Source organism: Aquarana catesbeiana, linkage group LG09 (assembly GCF_042186555.1).
Source record: "Aquarana catesbeiana isolate 2022-GZ linkage group LG09, ASM4218655v1, whole genome shotgun sequence".
Lineage (NCBI taxonomy): Eukaryota > Metazoa > Chordata > Amphibia > Anura > Ranidae > Aquarana > Aquarana catesbeiana.
Window position 1 is genome coordinate 60,398,678 of NC_133332.1, and position 21,883 is coordinate 60,420,560.

At 46.5% G+C, this 21,883-nt stretch overlaps 1 protein-coding gene across 1 annotated transcript in view; it reads right to left on the bottom strand.

Moving 5' to 3' along the window:
* LOC141107708 (cytochrome P450 2G1-like) overlaps positions 1-21,883 on the bottom strand; it is a 150,199-nt gene that overhangs the window by 125,238 nt on the left and 3,078 nt on the right. The window contains exons 2-3 of the mRNA XM_073598627.1: positions 20,441-20,594; positions 13,111-13,260 (exon numbers count right to left, since the gene is read on the bottom strand). Of these exons, the coding sequence (XP_073454728.1) occupies positions 13,111-13,260; positions 20,441-20,594 (304 nt within the window). The remainder of the gene's footprint in view (positions 1-13,110; positions 13,261-20,440; positions 20,595-21,883) is intronic.

Consider the following 21,883-nt stretch of genomic DNA (forward strand, 5'->3'; position numbering starts at 1 on the left):
GGATGAAACATGTTTTATGGTTCATCAAACTTGTGAATTGTTTTTAAGTTAATATATGTGGGTTAAACTTGTGCAGTATTATTTAATTGTATTTTACCTTGTTACTGTGTTGCTCTGCTGAGGTGGTACTTCCTAAAAGCTAAGGGTAACACTTTTGGAAGTTTTTTCTGGGCTTTTGGGGAAGTATCGCCCTCTGCTGGGGAAAACACATAAAAAAAGAGGTAACCGCCTCTTGGGGGTGCTGCTGCTAGTAATTCAGCCAGAGGTTTGGCCCCAGGTTACCCCATCTAAGGAACAAGTATGCTGCTAAGGATGAGATCCTCTACTTGCATTTAACCAGCCCTCATGGGAATCCAGTCGGGGTTCCAGGGGTATGGACTTAAAGTGACTGTAAACCCTTATATAAACCCAGTGAAGTGACTGGCCTCAGGTGATACACAGAGATGAAATCCTCCTACATAAGTTTAACCTGTTTTGCAGCAACCATTCAAAGTCCAGAATTTGTTAAGCTGGTCTTAATGTTCAGAAAAAAGGGATGGAAAGCTGAAGTTACACTCTTCAGAGCTCAGTGAGGAGAGCCCTGAGAGCTGATTGGTGGGAAGTGACACACGCGCCTTCCCACAGCTTAGTGGAACAGAGCTGACACTGTCAATCAACTGGAGGTCTCTCCCTGTCACCATTTTTCTCTTGGTGTCAGGAAAACTTGTCAGAAGCGATTAATGCTGATAGAAGAGGAATGAAGCAGGAGACAGAAATTACACTTAGTACTCTTAATTACAAAGAGACAAATACACACTATAGAGGGGTATGCTTTGTCTGAGGTTTACAACCAATTTAAGCTTTGGACTTCAGGATTCTAAAGAACTTTTTACACCTATTTAAGGTATGACCATTTCTTGGGGCAGGGGTACCAGGAAAATAACTAAAGCCGCGTACACACGAGCGGACTTTACTGCAGACTTTGCCCGGCGGACTTTTCAACGTACTTTACGACAGACTTTCTGAATGAACGGACTTGCCTACACACAATCCACCAAAGTCCGACGAATTTGTACGTGATGACGTACGACCGGACTAAAACAAGGAAGTTCATAGCCAGTAGCCAATAGCTGCCCTAGCGTGGCCGCTGGAGCCCACACACGATCGAATTGTCCGACGAAATTCAGAGGCACTTATGCTGCATACACACGAGCGGACTTTACGGCAGACTTGGTCCGGCGTACTGGATTTCGTCGGACAATTCGATCGTGTGTGGGCTCCAGCGGACTTTGTTTGCTTAAAAGTTGGACGGACTTAGATTTGAAACATGTTTTAAATCAATCTGTTGAAATCGAGTCGGGTCCAAAAGTCCGCTCGTCTGTATGCTAGTTCGACGGACAAAAAGCCGCGCTAGGGCAGCTATTGGCTACTGGCTATGAACTTCCTTGTTTTAGTCCGGTCGTACGTCATCACGTACAAATTCGCCGGACTTTGGTGAATTGTGTGTAGGCAAGTCCGTTCATTCAGAAAGTCCGTCGTAAAGTACGTCGAAAAGTCCGCCGGGCAAAGTCTGCCGTAAAGTCCGCTCGTGTGTACGCAGCATTAGAACATCTTGTACAGGAATGTGTGTTGGAGATATCCATGTTGAATTCTTAATTTGTATTTCCACTACTTCAGTAAAGAAACGTATTTGTTAAATAACTTTGCCCTTCTTTCTCTGATTTTGGAGGCCATCTATTTCATTAACAGGCTACACTCCTTATGGGCAGGCATCCCCTATATTAAAACTTTGAAGATTCTGCTCACACTTAAGTTGGTCGGTTAGCATCTGTTTGTTATAACAAGGCTCCACCAACACTCTCCAGTTCATAATTGGCTTTCTGGTGACATTCTGTCTTGGGATCCAACAGGTCATCGGAATAGCCTTGTGAAGGTCAAACCAGCCTGTTTCATCTGCATGGTTAAGACTGCTCATTTTTTTCTGGACTTCCTATACCCTATTGTAATGTTCACAATGTATTTTGTAAACAACTAATTAAAACTCTTCTGCCTCATCATACATATGACTTCTCTATTGAGTTCTCACGTGCAACCATGCCCCCCATGTATAACTCAAGTCTACACCCGAGACTCAGGCCATATCTGAGTACCTCAGAGAATACCTTAAACAGGGTGTCATTCACAAGTCTATCTCACCTGCTGGTGCTGGCCTCTTCTTTGTGGGCAAGAAAAATGGTTATTTATGCCCCTGTATAAATTACTCATGCTACCATTTTCTCAAAGTTAGATATTTAAGAAGCCCGCAATCTCATCAACGAGGGTGACGAGTGGAAAACAATGGTCCCTATGAATAAATTATCATGTAATTTGTCCTATAATGGGGAACATATCCAAGCTTATTGGGAATCAAGGACTACGCAAGACGTTGGACCTTATCTCACATCAGTACTGATGACCCACAATATGCCATGTTGTCAGAGCCTTTATTGCTGCTTGTCGTATGTGTGCTCAAAACAAGGTCTCTAAAAAACTCCCTGCTGGTCCACTTCTTATTCTACCTGTTTCCAATTATCCTTGGACCCATTTTTACACAATTTTTGGCTCACTTTTACACAGATTTTATCAGATTCTGACTTCCAAAGGCTGCACAGTTATCCTTGTTGATGTGGAAAATTTGCTGCTCCAATTTGGAAAAAAAAATTTCTTCCAGAAAGTGTTCTGGCTTCATTGTCTTCCCTCCAACATAGTCTCTGACCAGGAAGTTCAGTTCATCTAAGCTCTATTGGCAGTGGCGTAGCGTGGGGGGTGCAGGGGGTGACGTGGCTCCGGGCGCGACATTTAGGGGGGCGCAATTTCGTGCCAGTAGTGTCACTACTGGCTGCCGCCTCCTAATTTTATGTTCCTGTGTCCCCCGCGCTCCGGCCGCCATGTTAAGTGTCCGGCGCCCTGTGATTGGCCGTATGGGGGTCATGTGAGTGCTCCTGAAGTCCCGCCTCCGCCCATGACCCATTCGCGGCTGCTGTCTTCTCCTTCTCTTATCCTCCGATCCAGGCAGTGAGGCAGGACAAGCAAGGTGAGTGTGAGTGAGAGTGAGACTCCCCCTCGATTTGTATTACTGGCCCCGGGGGCGGGGGGGATAACGAGAGAGAAAGAGAGAAATACTGTATGCAGCCCGGCAGCCACAGATCAGTGTATATGTATGGTGGTCAGCAGCGTCAGTCAGTCCTCCAAGGAGTTTCTTTTTCCTTCTCATGGCTGGCTTTAAATGTTGTCCATAAATGCACATCATTGCTTCAGACATAAAATAGTAAAAACATCACCACTGCGTTTATAATTTTCTTAGGCCCATTCCACACTGGGGGCGGCGTTGGCGGTAAAGTGCTGCCATTGTAAGTGGCACTTTACCGTCGGTATTCGGCCGCTAGCGGGGGCGGTTTTACCAACTGCTAGCAGCCGAGAAAGGGTAAAAACCACCGCAAAGCACCTCTGCAGAGGCGCTTTGCCGACGATATAGCTGCGCTGTCCCATTGATTTCAATGGGCAGGAGCCGTGTATACACACCGCTCCTTCGCCGCTCCAAAGATGCAGCTAGCAGGACTTTTTTTAGAGCCCTTTCGCACTTGGGTGGTTTGCAGGCGTTATTGCGCTAAAAATACCGCCTGCAAACCGACCCAAAACAGCCGCTGCTGTTTGTTCAGTGTGAAAGCCCGAGGGCTTTCACACTGGGCTTTCACACTGAAGCGGTGTGCTGGCAGGAGAAGAAAAAAACTCCTGCAAGCCGCATCTTTGGAGCGGCGAAGGAGCGGTGTATTCAACGCTCCTACCCATTGAAATCAATGGGACAGCGCGGCTATACCACGGCTATAGCCGCGCTATACGAGCGGTTTTAATCCTTTTTCGGCTGCCAGCGGGGGTTAAAACCGCACCCCTAGCGGCTGAATACCGCTGCAATAACCACGGTAAAGCAGCGCTAAAAATAGCGCTGTTTTACCGCCGACGCCCCCACCGCCCCTGCCAGCGCACCGCTCCAGTGTGAAAGCCCTCGGGGCTTTCACACTGGAGAGACAGCAGCGGCTGTTTCGGGACAGTTTGCAGGCGCTATTATTAGCGCAATAGCACCTGCAAACTGCCCCAGTGTGAAAGGGCCCTTAGATTAAGTGATGCGCCTGCTAGGGTGATTTTTGACATTTGCTCTATGTGTGGATTTTTTTTCTTTAATTAACCACTTCAGCCCCGAAGAATTTACCCCCTTCCTGACCAGAGCACTTTTTGCGATTCGGCACTGCGCCGCTTTAACTGACAATTGAGCGGTCGTGCGACGTTGTACCCAAACAATATTGACGTCCTTTTTTTCCCACAAATAGAGCTTTCTTTTGGTGGTATTTGATCACCTCTGCGGTTTTTATTTTTTGTGCTATAAACAAAAAAATAGCGACAATTTTGAAAAAAAAACGCAATATTTTTACTTTTTGGTATAATAAATATCCCCAAAAAATAATGAAAAAAAACATTTTTTTTCCTCAGTTTAGGCCGATATGTATTCTTCTTTATATTTTTGGTAAAAAAAAAATCACAATAAGCGTTTATTGATTGGTTTGCGTAAAAGTTATAGCGTTCACAAAATAGGGGATAGTTTTATGGCATTTTTATTAATATTTTTTTTTTTTTACTAGTAATGGCAGTGATCAGCGATTTTTATTGTGACTGCGACATTATGTCGGACACTTTTGACACATATTTGGGACCATTGTCATTTATACAGCAATCAGTGCTATAAAAATGCACTAATTCCTGTGTAAATGACACTGGCAGTGAAGGGGTTAACCACTAGGGGGAGGGGAGGGGTTAAGTCAGTACTAGGGAGTGATTCTAACTGTGATTCTAACTATGGGCTAGCTGTGACACATCACTGATCTCTGCGCCCGATGAGAGGGAGCGGTGATCAGTGACACTGTCACTAGGCAGAACGGGGAGATGCTTGTTTATATCAGTATCTCCCCGTTCATCCTCTTCGTGAGGCGATTGCGGGTATCCCCTCGGCGATCGAGTCCGCGGGACCCGCAAGCTGACTCACGGAGCTCCCAGCCGGCGCACACGCAATGGCACGGCGGGAAATTCAATGGGACTTACAGGTATGCCCATTTGCCCACCCGTGCCATTCTCCCGACGTACATCGGCTTGCACCAGTCGGGAAGTGGTTAAGCAGCAGCTTACCATAATAATATTGGTCTGTGTATCTCTTACTTCCAGGAGCGCCAAGTATTGTATATAGAATTTTGGATTGTTTTATCCTCCTTGTTGGGGGTGTATAAAAATAAGGGGGCGCTTTGTAATAAATAATAAATTAACAGTGATCAATAATACATAATCGTTGTGAACAATACTGAACAGATAGCAACAATGAAATAAATACACATTATATTATATTTATTTCATGTTGATATCTGTTCAGTATTGTTCACAACGATTATGTATTATTGATCACTGTTAATTTATTATTTATTACTAAGAGCCCCCTTATTTTTATACACCCCCCACTAGCTCAAAGCTTGCTCACTAAGCACTTTGAGGGGAGCAGCTATTTTGTACATTTCACCCATAGCGTGGAGTTCTTCCCTTTCATTATCCTCCTTGTTAGTGTATGTTTTTTTTAATCAAAGATAAAGTTTATTGAGCATAATAGACAGTACATATTGGAAATATTGAAGTACAATGCATACACTGGAAACCATTGGACTAGCCTCTATACTTAGAGTCTCGACAGAATATTACAAACCGATGTCAGGGTGTACCCCTCTGCTGGAATAGTAAAAGGTTTGATCATAAGTGGAGTTAAATGCCATTAAACCACCAGTCATATACATATTGTGCATTACCCGTCCGTGCACGTAGAGGCCTCATTTATCCATCTGTCCCATATTTTGTGATATTTGGCTGGACAGCCGCGGTGGGTATACAGAACTTTTTTATAGGGAAGGGCAAGATTCACTGCTCTCTTCCACTGTTGCACCGTGGGGGGGTCAGGCCGAAGCCATAGTTGGGCAACTTGCAATCTGGCTATGAAGAGGGATTCCTGCATAAATATTGATAGGTATTTCTCCTCCTCTGAGACCACGAGCAGACCGAGCAGACATTGGCGAGGGCATAGTGTCAGAGGAGAGCCCATTTGGTCATGAAGGAATTTGACTACCTGCATCCAGTAGTTCTGAATGATTGGGCAGGACCATATTAAGTGATAGTATGTACTGGGGGTGCTTCCGCATCGAGGGCAGTCTGAAGTAGCCTCTGGCCTATATTTAAGGATGCGTGCAGGGGTGAGATAAGATCTGTGGAGAATATATAAGTGGGTGAGGCGGTTTGATAGTTTCGGGGAAACTTTTGTGCAAGTCTCAAGTATGTCCCCCCACTGGTCATCGTCAAAGGCTCCGGTGTCTGCCTCCCATTTAGCTCTTAATTTTTGTGTGTGATTGGTGGCCGCGGGTAGGAGTAAGATATTGTATAGGATGGAGATCAGTTTTTTGGGGTCATCACCCAGGAGTAGATCTGTGACTGTTACCACTTCCAGCATGGGGATAGAGTTGTTAAACTGGGATTGAAGGGCGTGGCGTAACTGGAGGTACCTAAAAAACATATGGTTAGGAAGGGCAAATTCATCTTTCAGAGCTTGAAAGGGCCTGACCACTCCCCCCGCAACGACCTGGTGTAAGTATATGATTTTATAGATGATCCATAGTTTGTAATCAGGGATAGTCAATAGTTCAGGGAGCTGGGGATTATCCCATAGCGGAGTGTGAGCGTGGATAGGGGGAGCTCCAATAGTGGTGAGTGCACAATGCCAAATTCTGCTGTGATGTTGTAATAGTCGGTTCCCACCCGTAGAGCTAGAGATACCCCTGTGCTTGCAGAAGATTATCTGGAAGGGATGGGCCACAACGTCAGAGGCTTGTGTGCATGCTAGAATAGTGTAGCGAAGCTTGTCGTGCTTGTTAAAATAGTAAAAGTGGGACAGCTGAGAAGCTAGATAGTAAAGTGCGAGGTCTGGGGTGGCTGTGCCCCCCAGGCGGGTAGGGCATTTGAGGGTCTGCCATGATAGTTTGTGTCTGGATGTGCCCCATATAAACGTGTTGAGTATAGACTCAAGGGACCTGAACACATGAGCTGGGACACACACAGGGGCATGCCAGAATAGGTACAGCATCTTCACCAAGCTGTTGCGACCCATCACCCCCAGAGGGAGTCTGGACCAAATTTGCGTCTTATTTTTAAGGTATTTGAAGATTGGTTCAATATTCAGGCGTATGTAATCTGCTGGGGATCGTGAGCACTGTATGCCTAGATATTTGAGCTGGTCAGTTCTTACCAATGGGAGGGGCACCTGAGTATTCGCCGGAACAGAGATATCAATGAGGAGCACCTGGGACTTAGACCAGTTAATTTGTAGCCCCGAGTGGGTCCCATGCTGCTGGATAAGCTGCAGGGCCGCAGCCAGCGAGGGACCAGCATCTGATAAGTAGAGTAGCATATCGTCCGCATATAAGCTGAGTACCTCGCTGAACTGCCCCCGATGGAGGCCCTTAATGCCAGGGTGCACTCTGATGGCTATGGCCAATGGTTCAACGGCTAGGGCGTACAACATGGGGGAAATTGGGCAGCCCTGTCGTGCTCCCCTTGACAGTGAGAATGGGGTGGACATTTCTCCATTGACCTGGATCCGAGCAGTGGGAGCCTGGTAAAGGAGCTGGAGCCATTTGATGAATCTGGGGCCAAAGCCGAACCTATGGAGGCACTCCCAAAGGTAGCTCCACTCCACAGAATCAAACGCCTTGGCGGCGTCCAGGCTGACCACTACCCTGGACCCAGTCTCATCATGTGTAGCTTGAAGATTGGTAAATAGCCTTCTCAGGTTAAATGCAGTGTTCTTATTGGGCATAAAGCCTGTTTGGTCGGGATGGATTAGACTAAGAATGACGTTGTTGAGTCTCATGGCTAGGATTTTAGCGAGAATTTTCACATCCAATTGAAGGAGAGAAATTGGGCGATAGGACTCAGGTTGGAGGGGATCCTTGCCGGGTTTGGGGATGAGGACAATCAATGCCTCGCTCATGGTGCGCGGTAGTGTGCCTGATGCGTATATGTGTGAATATAAAGCCTCCAATCTGGGGATGAGAACCTCCTGGAACTGGGAGTAAAATTCCAGAGGAAGGCCGTCTGAGCCAGGGGCCTTTGACGCTGGAAGGCTCGCTATTGCCGCTTTGATGCACTCCTCAGTTATAGGTGCCTCCAGGATTTCTACCTGAGTGGTTGAGAGGGAGGGGAAGTCTATACTATCTAGGAGGAGATGTAGCTCGTCCATAGGGCGGTCGGTCCTAGAGGTGTAGAGGTCGGCGTAGAATCTTTTGAATTCATGGGCAACTTGTTCAGGGTCCGTGAGCATGGTGCCATCTTGTGAGCGGAGCTGAACCACCACCGGAGGCGAATGGTCCAGATGGGCCATGTAGGCTAAAAGTTTCCCCGCTCGTTCACCATGCTCGAAGATCCTTTGTTTTCTAAAAAATATTCCTTTCTTTGCTTTTTCAAAGTGTAAGTTATCAGTGAGCCTAGATTGCAAACGCAGTTGGGCAGAGTTTGAGGGAGTTGGGTTTGACAGGAAAGCCTGTTCGAGGGAGCCCAGGTGCTCCTCGGCCTGTATTAGAATGTTGTTGGAGGAGGTTTTGTGTCTGTTGATGTGGGTGGATAGAATCAGGCGGGCATGGGCCTTGAAGGCCTCCCATACCGCTCCGGGCGAGGCCGACCCCTGGTTAGTCTGGAAATAGAGAGACCATTCACGCTGTATGATCTCTATATCAGTGAGGGTTGTGAGCCAGAATGGGTTTAGTCTCCACAGGCGAGACGGCGGGGAGGACTGGAGCCTCAGAGTGATCCAGTAGGGTGAATGGTCAGAAAGAACTCTCGCCCCGAATCCCGCCGCGAGGAGGCCTGGAATGAGAGTGGGGGTGAGAATAATCAAGTCTATACGAGACATTGCGTTTTGTGCAGGTGTGAAGCAAGAGTATGCAGCTGTGTTGGGATACTTAAGTCTCCACGTGTCGGATAGGGCAAACTCCGAAAGGAATCTACCAAATCTGGTAAGGGTCTGCTTGGTCTGTGGCGTATCTGTTGGGTGGAGCCTATCCAGGGAAGGGTCAATTACCATGTTAAAATCCCCTATCCAAATCGCTGGTACCGTGGGGTGTTCGGACATAAAGGCCAGCCCCTCTCTGAGGGCAGTAAATTGGAAGGGTGGAGGTATATAAAAAGCCAGTAAAAGGGTTTCAAGACCCCCCACAGTTACATGCAAGAATAAAAACCTCCCCTGCTGGTCCGACCTTATATGATGTAGGTGGAGATTAACTGTTTTGGCTATGAGGATAGCTATACCTCTGGAGTTGTTGGTGAATGGAGCCTGGTATAACCAGCCCACCCATGGTTTTTTTAGGGCGATTTGAAGTTGCCCTGTAATGTGTGTCCTCACCAATACTGATATATCCGCGCGCATGTGCTTAAGGTGAGACAATACGGCTAAGCGTTTGGACCTATCGCGCAACCCCCTCACATTCCATGTGACTATCTTTAAAGAGGCCATTGAGTAATTGAATGGAATGTGATGACTAGTCGGACCAGCAGGAGAGGACCCACCATCCCAGCTATTAGAGACATTCCCGCACCGGGTATCATAGTATAAAAATAATAAACATTTCCAATCTCAGAGGTCCTGGCTGGGATGTCCCGCAGAGCGGCAAACCAGCACCGTAGCGCAGGCTCCGCCAGTCTGCGGGAGGCCCCACATAACAACGGTACAGTGAATGCAGGCATAAACAGACTATCTGTGTGTTGTATGGCATATATTGTCAGACATTGCTCGTATGTAAAGAAGCCAAAAGCATTAATGATTAAAAGAAGAAAAAAAACAAAAACTGTGCCAACTCTGGACCAGCGTGGCTCATCAAACTTGTGGCAACCCTCCACAGCCGTGGGGGTTGTTGCTGGCCAGGGAAACATTGCTTTATGCAGATGTAGGGGGGCACCCAGGTCGATCAGTACCATGTGCAGGGGATTCAAAACCAGGGATATAGGTGCCACCCCATAATCTGTTGAAGGCGAACAAGAGTTAACTGAAGAACATGGTGGTGCAAAACAAATCAGCATCCGAACGTCTCAGGGGGGTGCCTCACCCCGCTGGAGCCCGGCTGGGCTTTCAGTTCGTCTTGGGGGGCTGAATAAGATGTCGGATTGACAAAAGTTGGGGGATGGTTTAGGTGTTGAAAGAAAGAGATGTGCAGTCAAACAGTACAGGTATCCTTGAAGGCAGCAAGGGGTTTAGGTTTAGCATGGGTGAGGGAGAGCGAACAGGGTAACTCACTGTTAGGATGGTGTAGGACTCCAGGATGATAGATTTCTGCACATCGCAGGATGGGAGAGCGAAGAAGTGGTGTTCAGTGCATGATGTCGTCTGGATTGACGCGGCTCAGCCCTCCAGCCAGGAGATGACCGCCGAGGGATCCTCGAAAAAGTGTGCCTTGCCGTCCCGGACTACGCGGAGGCGCGCTGGGAACAGCATGGCGTATGCCAGGTGACGGTTGCGTAGTTGGCGCTTGGCTTCTGAAAATTGTGCCCTCTTTTTTTGCACCTCGGCGGAGAAGTCGGGGTAAACCGCTACATGTGCATCTCCAAATGGGATGTTACCCTTTTCCCGGGTAAGGCGCAGGATGGTGTCTCTATCTCGAAAGTTTAGTAATTTCGCGATGAAGGTTCGCGGGGGGGCTCCAGGGGCAGGAGGACGCGCTGCCAGCCGGTGCGCGCGCTCCACCACGAAGGAGGAGGAGAAGGCCTCTCTGCCGAAGTTGTTGATCAGGAGGTTCTCCAGGAACGTCGGGGGGTTAGAGCCCTCCGCTTTTTCTGGAAGTCCCACAAACCGGAGGTTTCAGCGGCGCAATCTGTTCTCCATTTCATCCTGTTTGTTAAGGACTGTGTTCAGCTGATATTGTAGCCTCTCCACATTGATCTGTAATGGCGGGAGTTCATCCTCTGCCTGACCGATCCTGCGTTCCGTCTCAGACACTCTCTCCCTTAGTTTGTGGATATCCTGCCGGATAAGTGAGATGTCCACCTTGACCTCTTCTATCTTTGAGGTGAGGGTCGTCTGGCAGACTGAAACTGCCTACAGGATCCGTGCGGTATCTCCGGATGTCAGTACCTCTTCCCCTGAAGTCGGGGGGGCGCCATCTTCACTCGTCGACTCCCGCTCCTCATGGCGGTATTTGTCCAGCTTCCCAAGCGTTCCAGTGTTTCGCTTAGGTGGCGACATGGTCACGGAGGATGGCCGGATGATCTGTGGTACTTGATGCCGAGTTTTAGGGGTGATTCAGCCCCGGAGGATGAGTTTGCAGGATATTTGCAGCCGGAGCTCTCACACCGCGCTCCTCACTTCATGAAGCTTCAGGCCACGCCTCCTTGTTAGTGTATGTTATGTGTGACCCAAGACAATTGATCCAATGTCACCCAGGAAGGTCAAAAGGCTTAGGCTCATTTTTGAAGCTGGTCTTGACTGCATTGTTTATATGCTTACCTACATAGAGGCTTAATATTATAGTATCTTGATCCTTTTTAAATGCCCAGGCCCACCATCAGGAATAACCCCCTACAGATGCTAAAAGAAAGCTATAGGAGCTTGTTGGATTCAATACAGCGACCCCCGGGTTCACCCTGCTCGCAAGGAGAGTACCAGAAGACACTGTCAGACACAGATGGATGGATGGATGAAGCAAAAGGAGAGCCAGATAGCGAGCCAAGGTCAGGGCGGGCAGCAGACAACGTAATCAGGAGAACTAGCCGAGTTGGTACACAAGGGATCAGTTCATGAGAAGTCCATTTAAGCAGGTTACAGGAAGGGTGTTCAGGAATAAGTGTTTCTCAAGCAAGTGGAACAACAGGTGCCAGCCGACCTACAGCAGTAAAGGTAAGACACAGATCAGCTCCACAGCTGATCTGTGACATAGGGGGTAAGGGGTTTTAAACTGTACTAGTCGAAGGGACTCATTGAGTGCTAAAAGTCCACGCGTTAGGGGGCGCAAATTACTTGCCTTGCCCCGGGCGCTGACAACCCACGCTACGCCACTGCCATGGATTTCTCTGACATCCCCTATTATCTACGTCCTCCACATGTCTTTGCATTTCAATGAGTTGTACTGTAAGTTGTGGTGGGTAGAAATGTGTTGGATCTCCAATATGGCATCCTCATGGCGAAACATGGTTTGTTCAACAATGGCAGGCCTCGCTGCCACCGAGCGGAGATCCTGCTTGAGGTCCACTATGGCCTAAAAGAGAGTGGTTTTGGTGCCTGTGGCAATGCTTTGTAAGTCTAACATTTTGGAATTTTTTTGCATCAGATCTAGGAAGGATGGGTTATCAGTGCCCTTGTGTGTGCTCAAGGCTGTATCCTGTGAGGAGTGCATGCGAGCTCTGGGAAGAAACTTCTCTTGCTGAGATCATAACATTGGTGGTTAGTTGTGCTTCAACTGTGAGTGTATTTTCACCATCTGGAAGCTCTAGAAAGCCTCTCATGGACGTCTTCTTCCCCCGTGGCACTAGAGCTCTCTCAGAAAGTGTCAAGCCACGCAACCTCTAGCTCAAAATGTTTACATTCAGCTAAAAGTTAGGTTGAAGTTCCACTTTAAAGCTGAAGAAATTCATAATATTCTTAATAATTTAGTTGCAGACTTGGTTAGCTAATATAGCTTTTCCTGATGTTAACTTATGTTTTCCAGAAAAGCTGAAATATTGACTGTCACCCTGCATTTTTCTTTCAAGACGATAGCTGTGAGTTGGGGGTTGTTTTATTCCAAAAGGGTTATTAAGACTATGCAGCCTGGTCACTCTACTCATTTACATATTACAGCCGCCATCAATCTTCAGATTTTTTTTTTTAATAACAGATTACATCCCAGTTGATAAAATCGCCATATCAGATTATACTGTCACACCAGCCTAGCAGTAGGGTTCCTTGGAAATGGTGTTAGTAAATAAATACAGTAGTTTAGATCAATAGTATGTTTAGGGTTACCATTGTACTAATTCAGCATTATCTTCACCTACCTTTGATCTTCATAAATCTGTCCCTGAGACACCAAGCTTCCTCTTGGATTCTCTCCTCCACACTTCTCTTCCCCATCCCAAAATTTCTCAGTGTTGTTAGGGAAAATCGACGCATTGTCTTCCATCTCTCTCCATTGCTCATGATGACCCCTGAAATTGAAAGGTTTTATACATATTGTTCCTGAAGACTCTTAAAAATTCAAATATTTTAAACAACTTTTTGACTTCCTCTGTACTTTATTATATAGTTTGGAAAATATTTACCTGTGAAATCAGGGATATGTAATTAGCGGACCTCCAGCTGTTGCAGAACTACAAGTCCCATGAGGCATAGCAAGACTAACAGCCACAAGCATGACACCCAGAGGCAGAGGCATGATGGGACTTGTAGTTTTGCAACAGCTGGAGGTCCACTAATTGCATATCCCTGTGTTACATGCACCACAGTGTTTAAGGCTCTCGTCATACTTTTACATGTCCTCAGCAGGGATGGGCCGAACACCCCCCCCGGTTTGGTTCGCACCAGAATATGCCAACAGGCAAAACGTTCTAGGGAACTTGCGAACCCTATTAAAGTCTAATGCCGCGTACAAACAAGCGGACTTTACGGCAGACTTGGTCCGGCGTACTGGATTTCGTCGGACAATTCGATCATGTGTGGGCTCCAGTGGACTTTGTTTGCTTAAAAGTTGGACGGACTTAGATTTGAAACATGTTTTAAATCAATCCGTTGAAATCGAGTCCAAGCGAAAAGTCCGCTCGTCTGTATGCTAGTTCGACGGACAAAAAGCCACGTTAGGGCAGCTATTGGCTACTGGCTATGAACTTCCTTGTTTTAGTCCGGTCGTACGTCATCACGTACGAATTTGTCGGACTTTGGTGGATTGTGTGTAGGCAAGTCCGTTCATTCAGAAAGTCCGTCGTAAAGTACGTCGAAAAGTCCGTCGGGCAAAGTCTGCCGTAAAGTCCGCTCGTGTGTACGCAGCATTAGGGACACGAACATGAAACATCAAAAGTTTAAAGGCTTATATGCAAGTTATTGCCATAAAAACTGTATGGGGACCCAAGTACTGCCCCAGGGGACATGTATCAATGCAAACAAAAGTTTTTAAAACAACCGTTTTTTCAGGAGCAGTGATTTTAATAATACTTAAAGTGAAACAATAAAAATGAAATATTCCTTTAAACATCATGCCTGGGGAGTCCCCTTAGTCTGCCTGTAAAGTGGCGCATTTGTGCAATGTGTAGAACAGTGTCGCAGCAAAATGACATTTCTAAAAGAAAAATTGTAATTTAACCACTTCCCGCCCGCCATATAGCAATATGATATGTGCAAAGTGGTTCTGTTATCCTGACCGGACGTCATATGATGTGATCAATCCGTGATTGCACGCCCGCGGGGGGCGAGCAGCGTGGCGATCGTTGATGTGGTGTGTCAGTCTGACACACCGCATCTCCAATCTGGGTATAGAGCCTCTGACGGAGGCTCTTTATCACGTGATCAGCTGTGTCCAATCACAGCTGATGTAACAGGAAAAGCCATCTATCGGCTTTTCCTCTATCGCGTCTGACAGGCGCGAGTAGAGGAGAGACGATCGACTGCTCTCCTGACAGTGGGGGGACTGCGCTGATTCATTATCTGTGCAGCCCCCCGAGGATGCCCACCCAGGACCACCAGGGATGCCACCCATGGCCATCAGGGAAGCTGACCATGAATGCCTACCCAGGGCCACCAGGTATGGAGTTTAGGAGGTGCCAATCAATGCCCATTGTAGATGACAATCAGTGCCCAGCAGTAAAGCCTGCCAGTGCCTCCTCATCAGTGCTGCCTATCAGAGCCATATATCAGTGCCCATCAGTGCCACCTATCAGTGCCCATCAGTGTCGCCTATCAGTGCCCATCAGTGCCGCCCATCAATGCCCATCAGTGCTGCATATCAGTGCCAACTATTAATGCCCATCAGTGCCGCCTATCAGTGCCCATCAGTGCTGCATATTAGTGCCTCATCATCAGTGCCCATTAGTGCCACCTCATCAGTGCCACCTCACCAGTGCCCGTCAATGCAGCCTCATCAGCACCCATCACCAAAAAAAGTGTCAAAAAAGTAAATACCACAATAGACATTTTTTTTTAAAATTCCTTTATTAAAAAAGAAAAATGTACAGCCATATTCAATCACGCTGCCCGACGGACCCGAAAAATAGAATAAAAAAAATGAAAAAACTTTGCCTCCATGGAAGGTTTCCCAGCGACTGCTGTCTTTTGGCTTTGACTGCTGTTATATAGGCTGACATAACTGGATGACCCTGCCCCCCTCTGACATCACATTATGTTACATGATGTCAGAACGGGCGGGGTCACTCAGTTACATCACTGGGTGGCCCCGCCCTTGCCTATATAACAGCTGTCACAGCCAAGAGACAGCAGTTGCTGGGAGGCTTCCCATCGAGGCTGAGCTTTTTTTTTTCTATTTTTCGGGTCAGTTGGGCGGCGTGATTGAAAATGGATGGACATTGCGGGACACTTTTTAAAAAAATTTTAATAAAGGAATTGTCGAAAACTGTCTGTTGTGGATTTTACTTTTGACACTTTTTTTGGTGAATAAGTAGGGGTACAATGTACCCGATACCCATTCACATAGGGGGGGACAGTATCTGGGGGCCCCCTTGTTAAAGAGGGCTTCCAGATATTGATAAGCCACCCACCCAAAGGACCCCAACAACCAATGGCCAGGGTTGTCCGGAAGAGGCTCTTGTCCCCATCAACATGGGGAAAAGATGCTTTGGGGGACCCCCAAAGCACCCTCCCCATGTTCTGGGCAAGCAGCCTGGTATTGTTCAGGAGGGTTGGGGCGCTCGCTCATCCCCCCCACCTTTCCTGGCCTGCCAGGCTGCTTGCTTGGATAAGGGTCTGGTATGGATTTTGGGGGGAACCCCACGCCAATTTTTTTTTAAATTTTGGCGTGGAGTTCCCCTTAAAATCTATGTCAGACCCAAAGGGCTTGGTATGGATGTAGGGGGAGACCCCACAATGTTTTTTTTTTTATTTTGGCATGGAGTACCCCTTAAAATCTATACCAGACCCAAAGGGCCTGGATTTTGGGGGTACCCCATGTCGTCTTTTTTCTTAATTTTTTCATAGGGTTCCCCTTAAACACTTCAATGCACTGTATTATATACTTTGCGCTGCACTATATACCCTGCACTGTATTATATATACTACACTGACTTCACTATATACCCTGCACTGTATTATATATACTATATGGACTGGACTATATACTCTGAACTACAGTATATATACACTATACAGACTGCACTATATACTCTGAACTGCATTATATATATTATACAGACTGCACTATATACTCTGAACTGCATTATATATACACTATACAGACTGCACTAAATACTCTGAACTGCAGTATATATACACATTGTACGGACTGCACTATATACTCTGCAGAAAAATTGGGCCTTACAGTGCCTTGCAAAAGTTTTCACCCCCCTTGGCTTTTTATATATATATATATATTAATGAATCCTCTTGAACGCTTAGGGAGCATTGCTGGTTCAGAGGACAATTCTGCAGAAGAGGCCATAGAGGAAGAAGAAGAGGAGGGGGTGGAGCAGACAGATATGGCAGAATCACCACCAGCTTTTTGGGGGCATGGTGGCGGAACAAGCTCCAACACAGAACCCTGTCCTACATCCTAACCAGCTGCCAGCAGAGTTACCCAGTGCGCCATGAAGTAAAAGTAACGTCTCTGACCATGCTTGCTGGACCACAAGTCAGCGGTAATAAGAACCTTGCTGCTGACTGCCCTGTCCAACGAGGCCAAAACATTGCCTTCCACATGATGGTAGAGAGCTGGAATGGTCTTACGTGAAAAGAAATGTATATTTGGAACCTGCCACTGTGGTACAGCACATTCCACAAATTCACAAAAGGGGGCAGAGTCTACCAGGCACAGTTGTAGTAGTGCTAGCAATTTGGCCAAGCTAGCATTTAGACACTGAGCATGTGAATGGCTGGGACACTATTTTTTTTGCAGTTCAGCAACTGGGGAAGCAAAATTTGCCTGCTGATATCATCTGGTGGTGTACTGCTAGCAGATTGGCTGCAAGTACTTGTGGCACCTATTGCTATACCTTCATTCCTCTCAGTGCAGGTTTTTGAGAGGACTTGAGGTATAGTAAGGGTTGAGATCCCAGATGAGGAGCAAGGAGAAGTCTGCCTTTTTTTTATGAAACGGGTCTTTCAGGTGCTGTTGCCAACGGACTGCATGGCAGGTCATCATATGTCTTGTCAAGCATGTGCCGCCCAAGCAGCTGCTATTCTGGCCACTCTTGATCTGCTTCAGACATAGATTGCAAATAGCAACGGTGCGATCTACTGCACATGTGTCAAAAAAGCCCACACCAATGAACTTTTGGAAGTCAGCGGGGAATCAACAGCGCCCTGCACCTGTGGAGCTCTGTGGTTTGATGTAATAGGGTGGCTGCCCATAAGCTGGCCCCTGGAGGACATCCTGCCTCATTGGAGTTGTGCTTCCTCCTCCTCACTTTCCTCCTCTCAGGCACCCAAGTACAGTCAGTGACCTCTTCATCCCCTCCCTCCTCATCACTGGTGCAAATTTGACAGTATGCTGCAGCTGGGGGAACATGACTGCTAGTTTCTTGTTCTTCTCTGGCACCCCCTCTCTCTAGGCTCACCCTTACACCCTATCTCATCTTGGGAACCATCATTGGAGCCTTCAAATTGCTGCACATCCTCTAGCAGCATGTACCCGACACTATGGTGGAATAATTCTGGTGACTCCTCTGTGCATGATGGTGGGGCTACGGAAGGAGTAACTGTGGACAAGGAGTCAGTGGAATAGTCCACTTTGGCAGCTGAATTGGAAGGAAAACTAGTATGAACCTAGGTGACAGAGGATGAGGAGGATGAGGACGGTTTAGTTATCCACTCCACCAACTCTTCTGCATGTTGTGGCTCAATAGCAAGACCAGCAGCAGAAAAAAAGTATTACATACTGTGTACACCTCCCACACTGTATTATATACTGTACACCGCCTGCACTGTATTATATACTGTACACCAACTTCACTGTTTTATATACTTTTCACAGCCTGATGTGTATTATATACTGTACACTGACTGCACTTATATACTGTACACCGGCTGCACTGTATTATATACTGTACATTGACTGCAATGTACTATATACTGTACACTGCCTCACTGCCTGCACTGTAATGTATACTGTACACTGACTGCAGTGTATTATATACTGTACACCGTGTATATGTGTATATACACACACACACACACACACACACTAGACTACCTGCACTGTATAGTATATACTAAACTGCCTGCATGCCACTAACTAACCTGCCTAATCTAGCTCAAGTTCTCTCAATCTCCTCCACGTATCACACTACATACGGCCGCAGTGTACGCAGCCTTATATAGTATGAGGTGTGGACTGAGCCATGATTGGCCAAAGGCACCTCACCTTTGACCAATCATGGCTCTCACAGCAGATCGTGCTGTGATAGGCCAAAGCATGCAGGTCAGGTGCACTGTGATCTTGAACAAACGAACACCGCAGTGTACTACGATCTGAGAACAAATGAACACCCGATGTTCGAGTCAAACTCACGTTCGACTCGAACATCGGGACCATCCCTAGTCCTCAGCATGAATCCCACCAGAGACATTATCAACATGTAATTTTAGTGTTCTCACTGTTTTATATGGGTTTCCTCCCTCAATCTGAAAACACTGATAATTTAATTGAGAAGCTCCCAGTAAAGGGGACATATTCTCAATTCCACATGTACACTGACAAACACAGGCAGCAGATTCACCTCCTGTGGTGGGATCCTCTTTGTGGATGTGGCCAGGATCCAGAATGTAATGCTTTGGGTTAACTGGCTTTCTCATGAGCTGGTCTATGTTTGAGTGCAGTTAGAGTTTCTTTGAAGAGAAGACCTTACGTGCATGGCTTTATGTACTCTGTAAAATTCTGAGTAATACGTACATGCTATGTAAATATGCAGCTAGCAGAATTGACACCAGTCAATGTGAGTCCAGTAGCTCATCCCAAGTCAGTTTATCATAATTTGTGCTTTCGTGATCTAATTATGAGACTCCATCTGCTACTGCCACTAAATGGCATCTTCTCACTGTTCTACTTGCATCCTGGCAACCAAGAATGCTGTGTGAGCTGGCTGCCTGTGTCCTATCAAACCCATTGCATCATTGGTTGCTAGGATGCCAGGGGCCACAAGTCACTGTGTGCTATGACAGAAAAAAAATGGAGAGTTCCCCAAAAGCCATACCAGACCCTTATCCTAGATCCTGGTTCCAAATCTGGTCTATAGGCTAGCCCTGTGCCATGTCTGAGGACTGCATAATGGTAGCCAAGACATTGTAGCGAGTGCCTCCGTAGAACATGCCCAACCACTCCACTGCTAGAGCTGCTGTCACTAGATCACCATGCGGTACTGACGGAGCTGGCTGCTCTTTCACTTCTAGGTATAGACTGTGCTCACTGTGTCTTTGAGGCCCAGTCCAGTACCTTGTTTGTGTGACACAATAATAAGGCGATTATTTTCTTTTCAAATGTATTCACTGAAAATTATCCCATTAATTGGTAAAGTACAAGTCTATGTCACTGGAATCTGCATCAATGACTTACATGTAAAAGAATCAGGCTGTACAAACCCTTTTTTCAGCAGAGGTGTCTCATCTCCTGTAGAGGTTTCGGAAACAACTCCAAAGACCTTCAAAAGAGGAAGGGTACCACATGGGCACCAGTTTCTACTGTACGATCTCCATATTGATACATCTTGATCACACACCCTTTTTGCTCAACTCATCCACTAAATAGCCTTTATTCATCAAAATACTGAACATAGCAAATGCTTGTACAACAGAAACTAGCACGGAGGCCTAATCCCTCCTTTCGGAAAGATAACTGTCTGTCTGTCATTTTCCGTGAGATATTTGTTTCATAAGAGGCCCATAAACATTTTTAGGGCCCACCAGCTTCAGTGTTTTGGTGTCTGTAACCCCCCAACTTCTACAATAACAACATTGTAAGCATGCTGTCCTATAAAAACAAAAGATTCTGATACTGCCTGTGTGTGCTACCATGTTACATTTTTAAGTTTGGCTAGAGTTTGTCTTTAATATGTTCTTGGTATTATAATTTCTTTGAGTGTTTTTATAGTGCAAGCATATCAACTAGGCATATATAAAAAGCTAGAAATTACACTAATTCAGGATTATTACAGTATTTTGTTTTTAGCATCTTACCGAAATCATTAAACAACATTCCCATATTCCCTCTGTCACTGAACACATCACTGCGATCAACCAGAGCCTCCTTCACAGCATCGTAGCCTATCAGCATGACCGCTCGATTTGTGGCCAGATAAATTGTATACACCGGTCCGTACTTTTCACGTAGCTGTTGAAAGAGATTTTCATTTTCAAACAGAGTTGTGCAGGTTTAAAAATAGTTGAAGCTGTAAGTATGTGACCTAATGTGCTTACCTTGATGCGTTAATAATGGAGCCAAAAAAGGCACATACCATTGCTCAACTGAGATGTAAAAAAAACCAGAAAAAAAACCCCAAATATGCTCTTGTGACAGATCAACACAAAAATAAGAAAAAAAAAAAAAAAAAGTTCCTGTGGATCCTGATCGGGCTGCAGCTGAATGATAGGAACACTGGAGAAGAGGCTGTAAAAACTGCAGACCAAGCGCAGGTGGAGTTGACAGCTGAGTACAATGAAAACAAAGTTTGTATGGCAGAGGTAGTTGGAAAGGAGGGGTAAGGGAAGCAGAAACAGGCAAAAAGAAACTACAGATTCTGCTGGGAATATTAGAAATAAAGTATTTGTTACAATCCCCGATGGAAGAGGGAGGACAGTGGGACTAGAACAGGAGATACAAGGGCCCATTCACATTATGCATGGTGACAGACGTTTTACCACACAGTAAAACGTCTGTCACTGTAGGACACATAGGAAACAACTGTTTCCTATGTGTCCCATTCACACTGCAACACAGCCTAGTGCTGCGATAAAATGCAGACATGCTGCATTTTATCACAGCACATTGGCCCAAATCGCACTGCAATGCTAGGCAGTGCACCGCAGTTCTCTGCTGGACAATGCAATGATTGAAGTGTACATTTTGTACACTTTCAATAAAGCCAATACAAAAAAAGGGAGCAGTGCCATGCAACAAATTGTGCACCACACTGGTCAGTGGTTCCTAGCACATATCTTCCAAATATACCTAATTCGTCGGGACCTTCTCGGTATTTTATGTATGTTCCGGAGTCCCGGCGAATCAAAGCTGAGCTCCAGTGACTCGCCCAGCAGGAGCCTAGGTGCACTAGAGCCAGCACCAGTTACAACCCACCTCTGGCTTGTGCAGGGTGTCTGGGGTCCCACATGCATCAAGCAAAGCTTTGTATGACAGCTGGCATCTCTCCCCGCCGGCTGCCTCTGACACAGTGCAGAGCTGAGCACACTGAACCCACCCCCTCCTCCTCCTGTTGTGATATTTTTGGGTACACAGACAGGAGGAGGAGGAGGCGGGGAGGAGGCACACCGCTCTGTGTGAGCAGCTGATCTGAGGTCTGTAATGAATACATGAGACTTGCAGAGGAGGGGGACATGGGGAAGGGGGCAAGCTTACAAAGTTCACATAGAGTGATTTGGGTGAGGGAGGAGGATTTGTCTAGG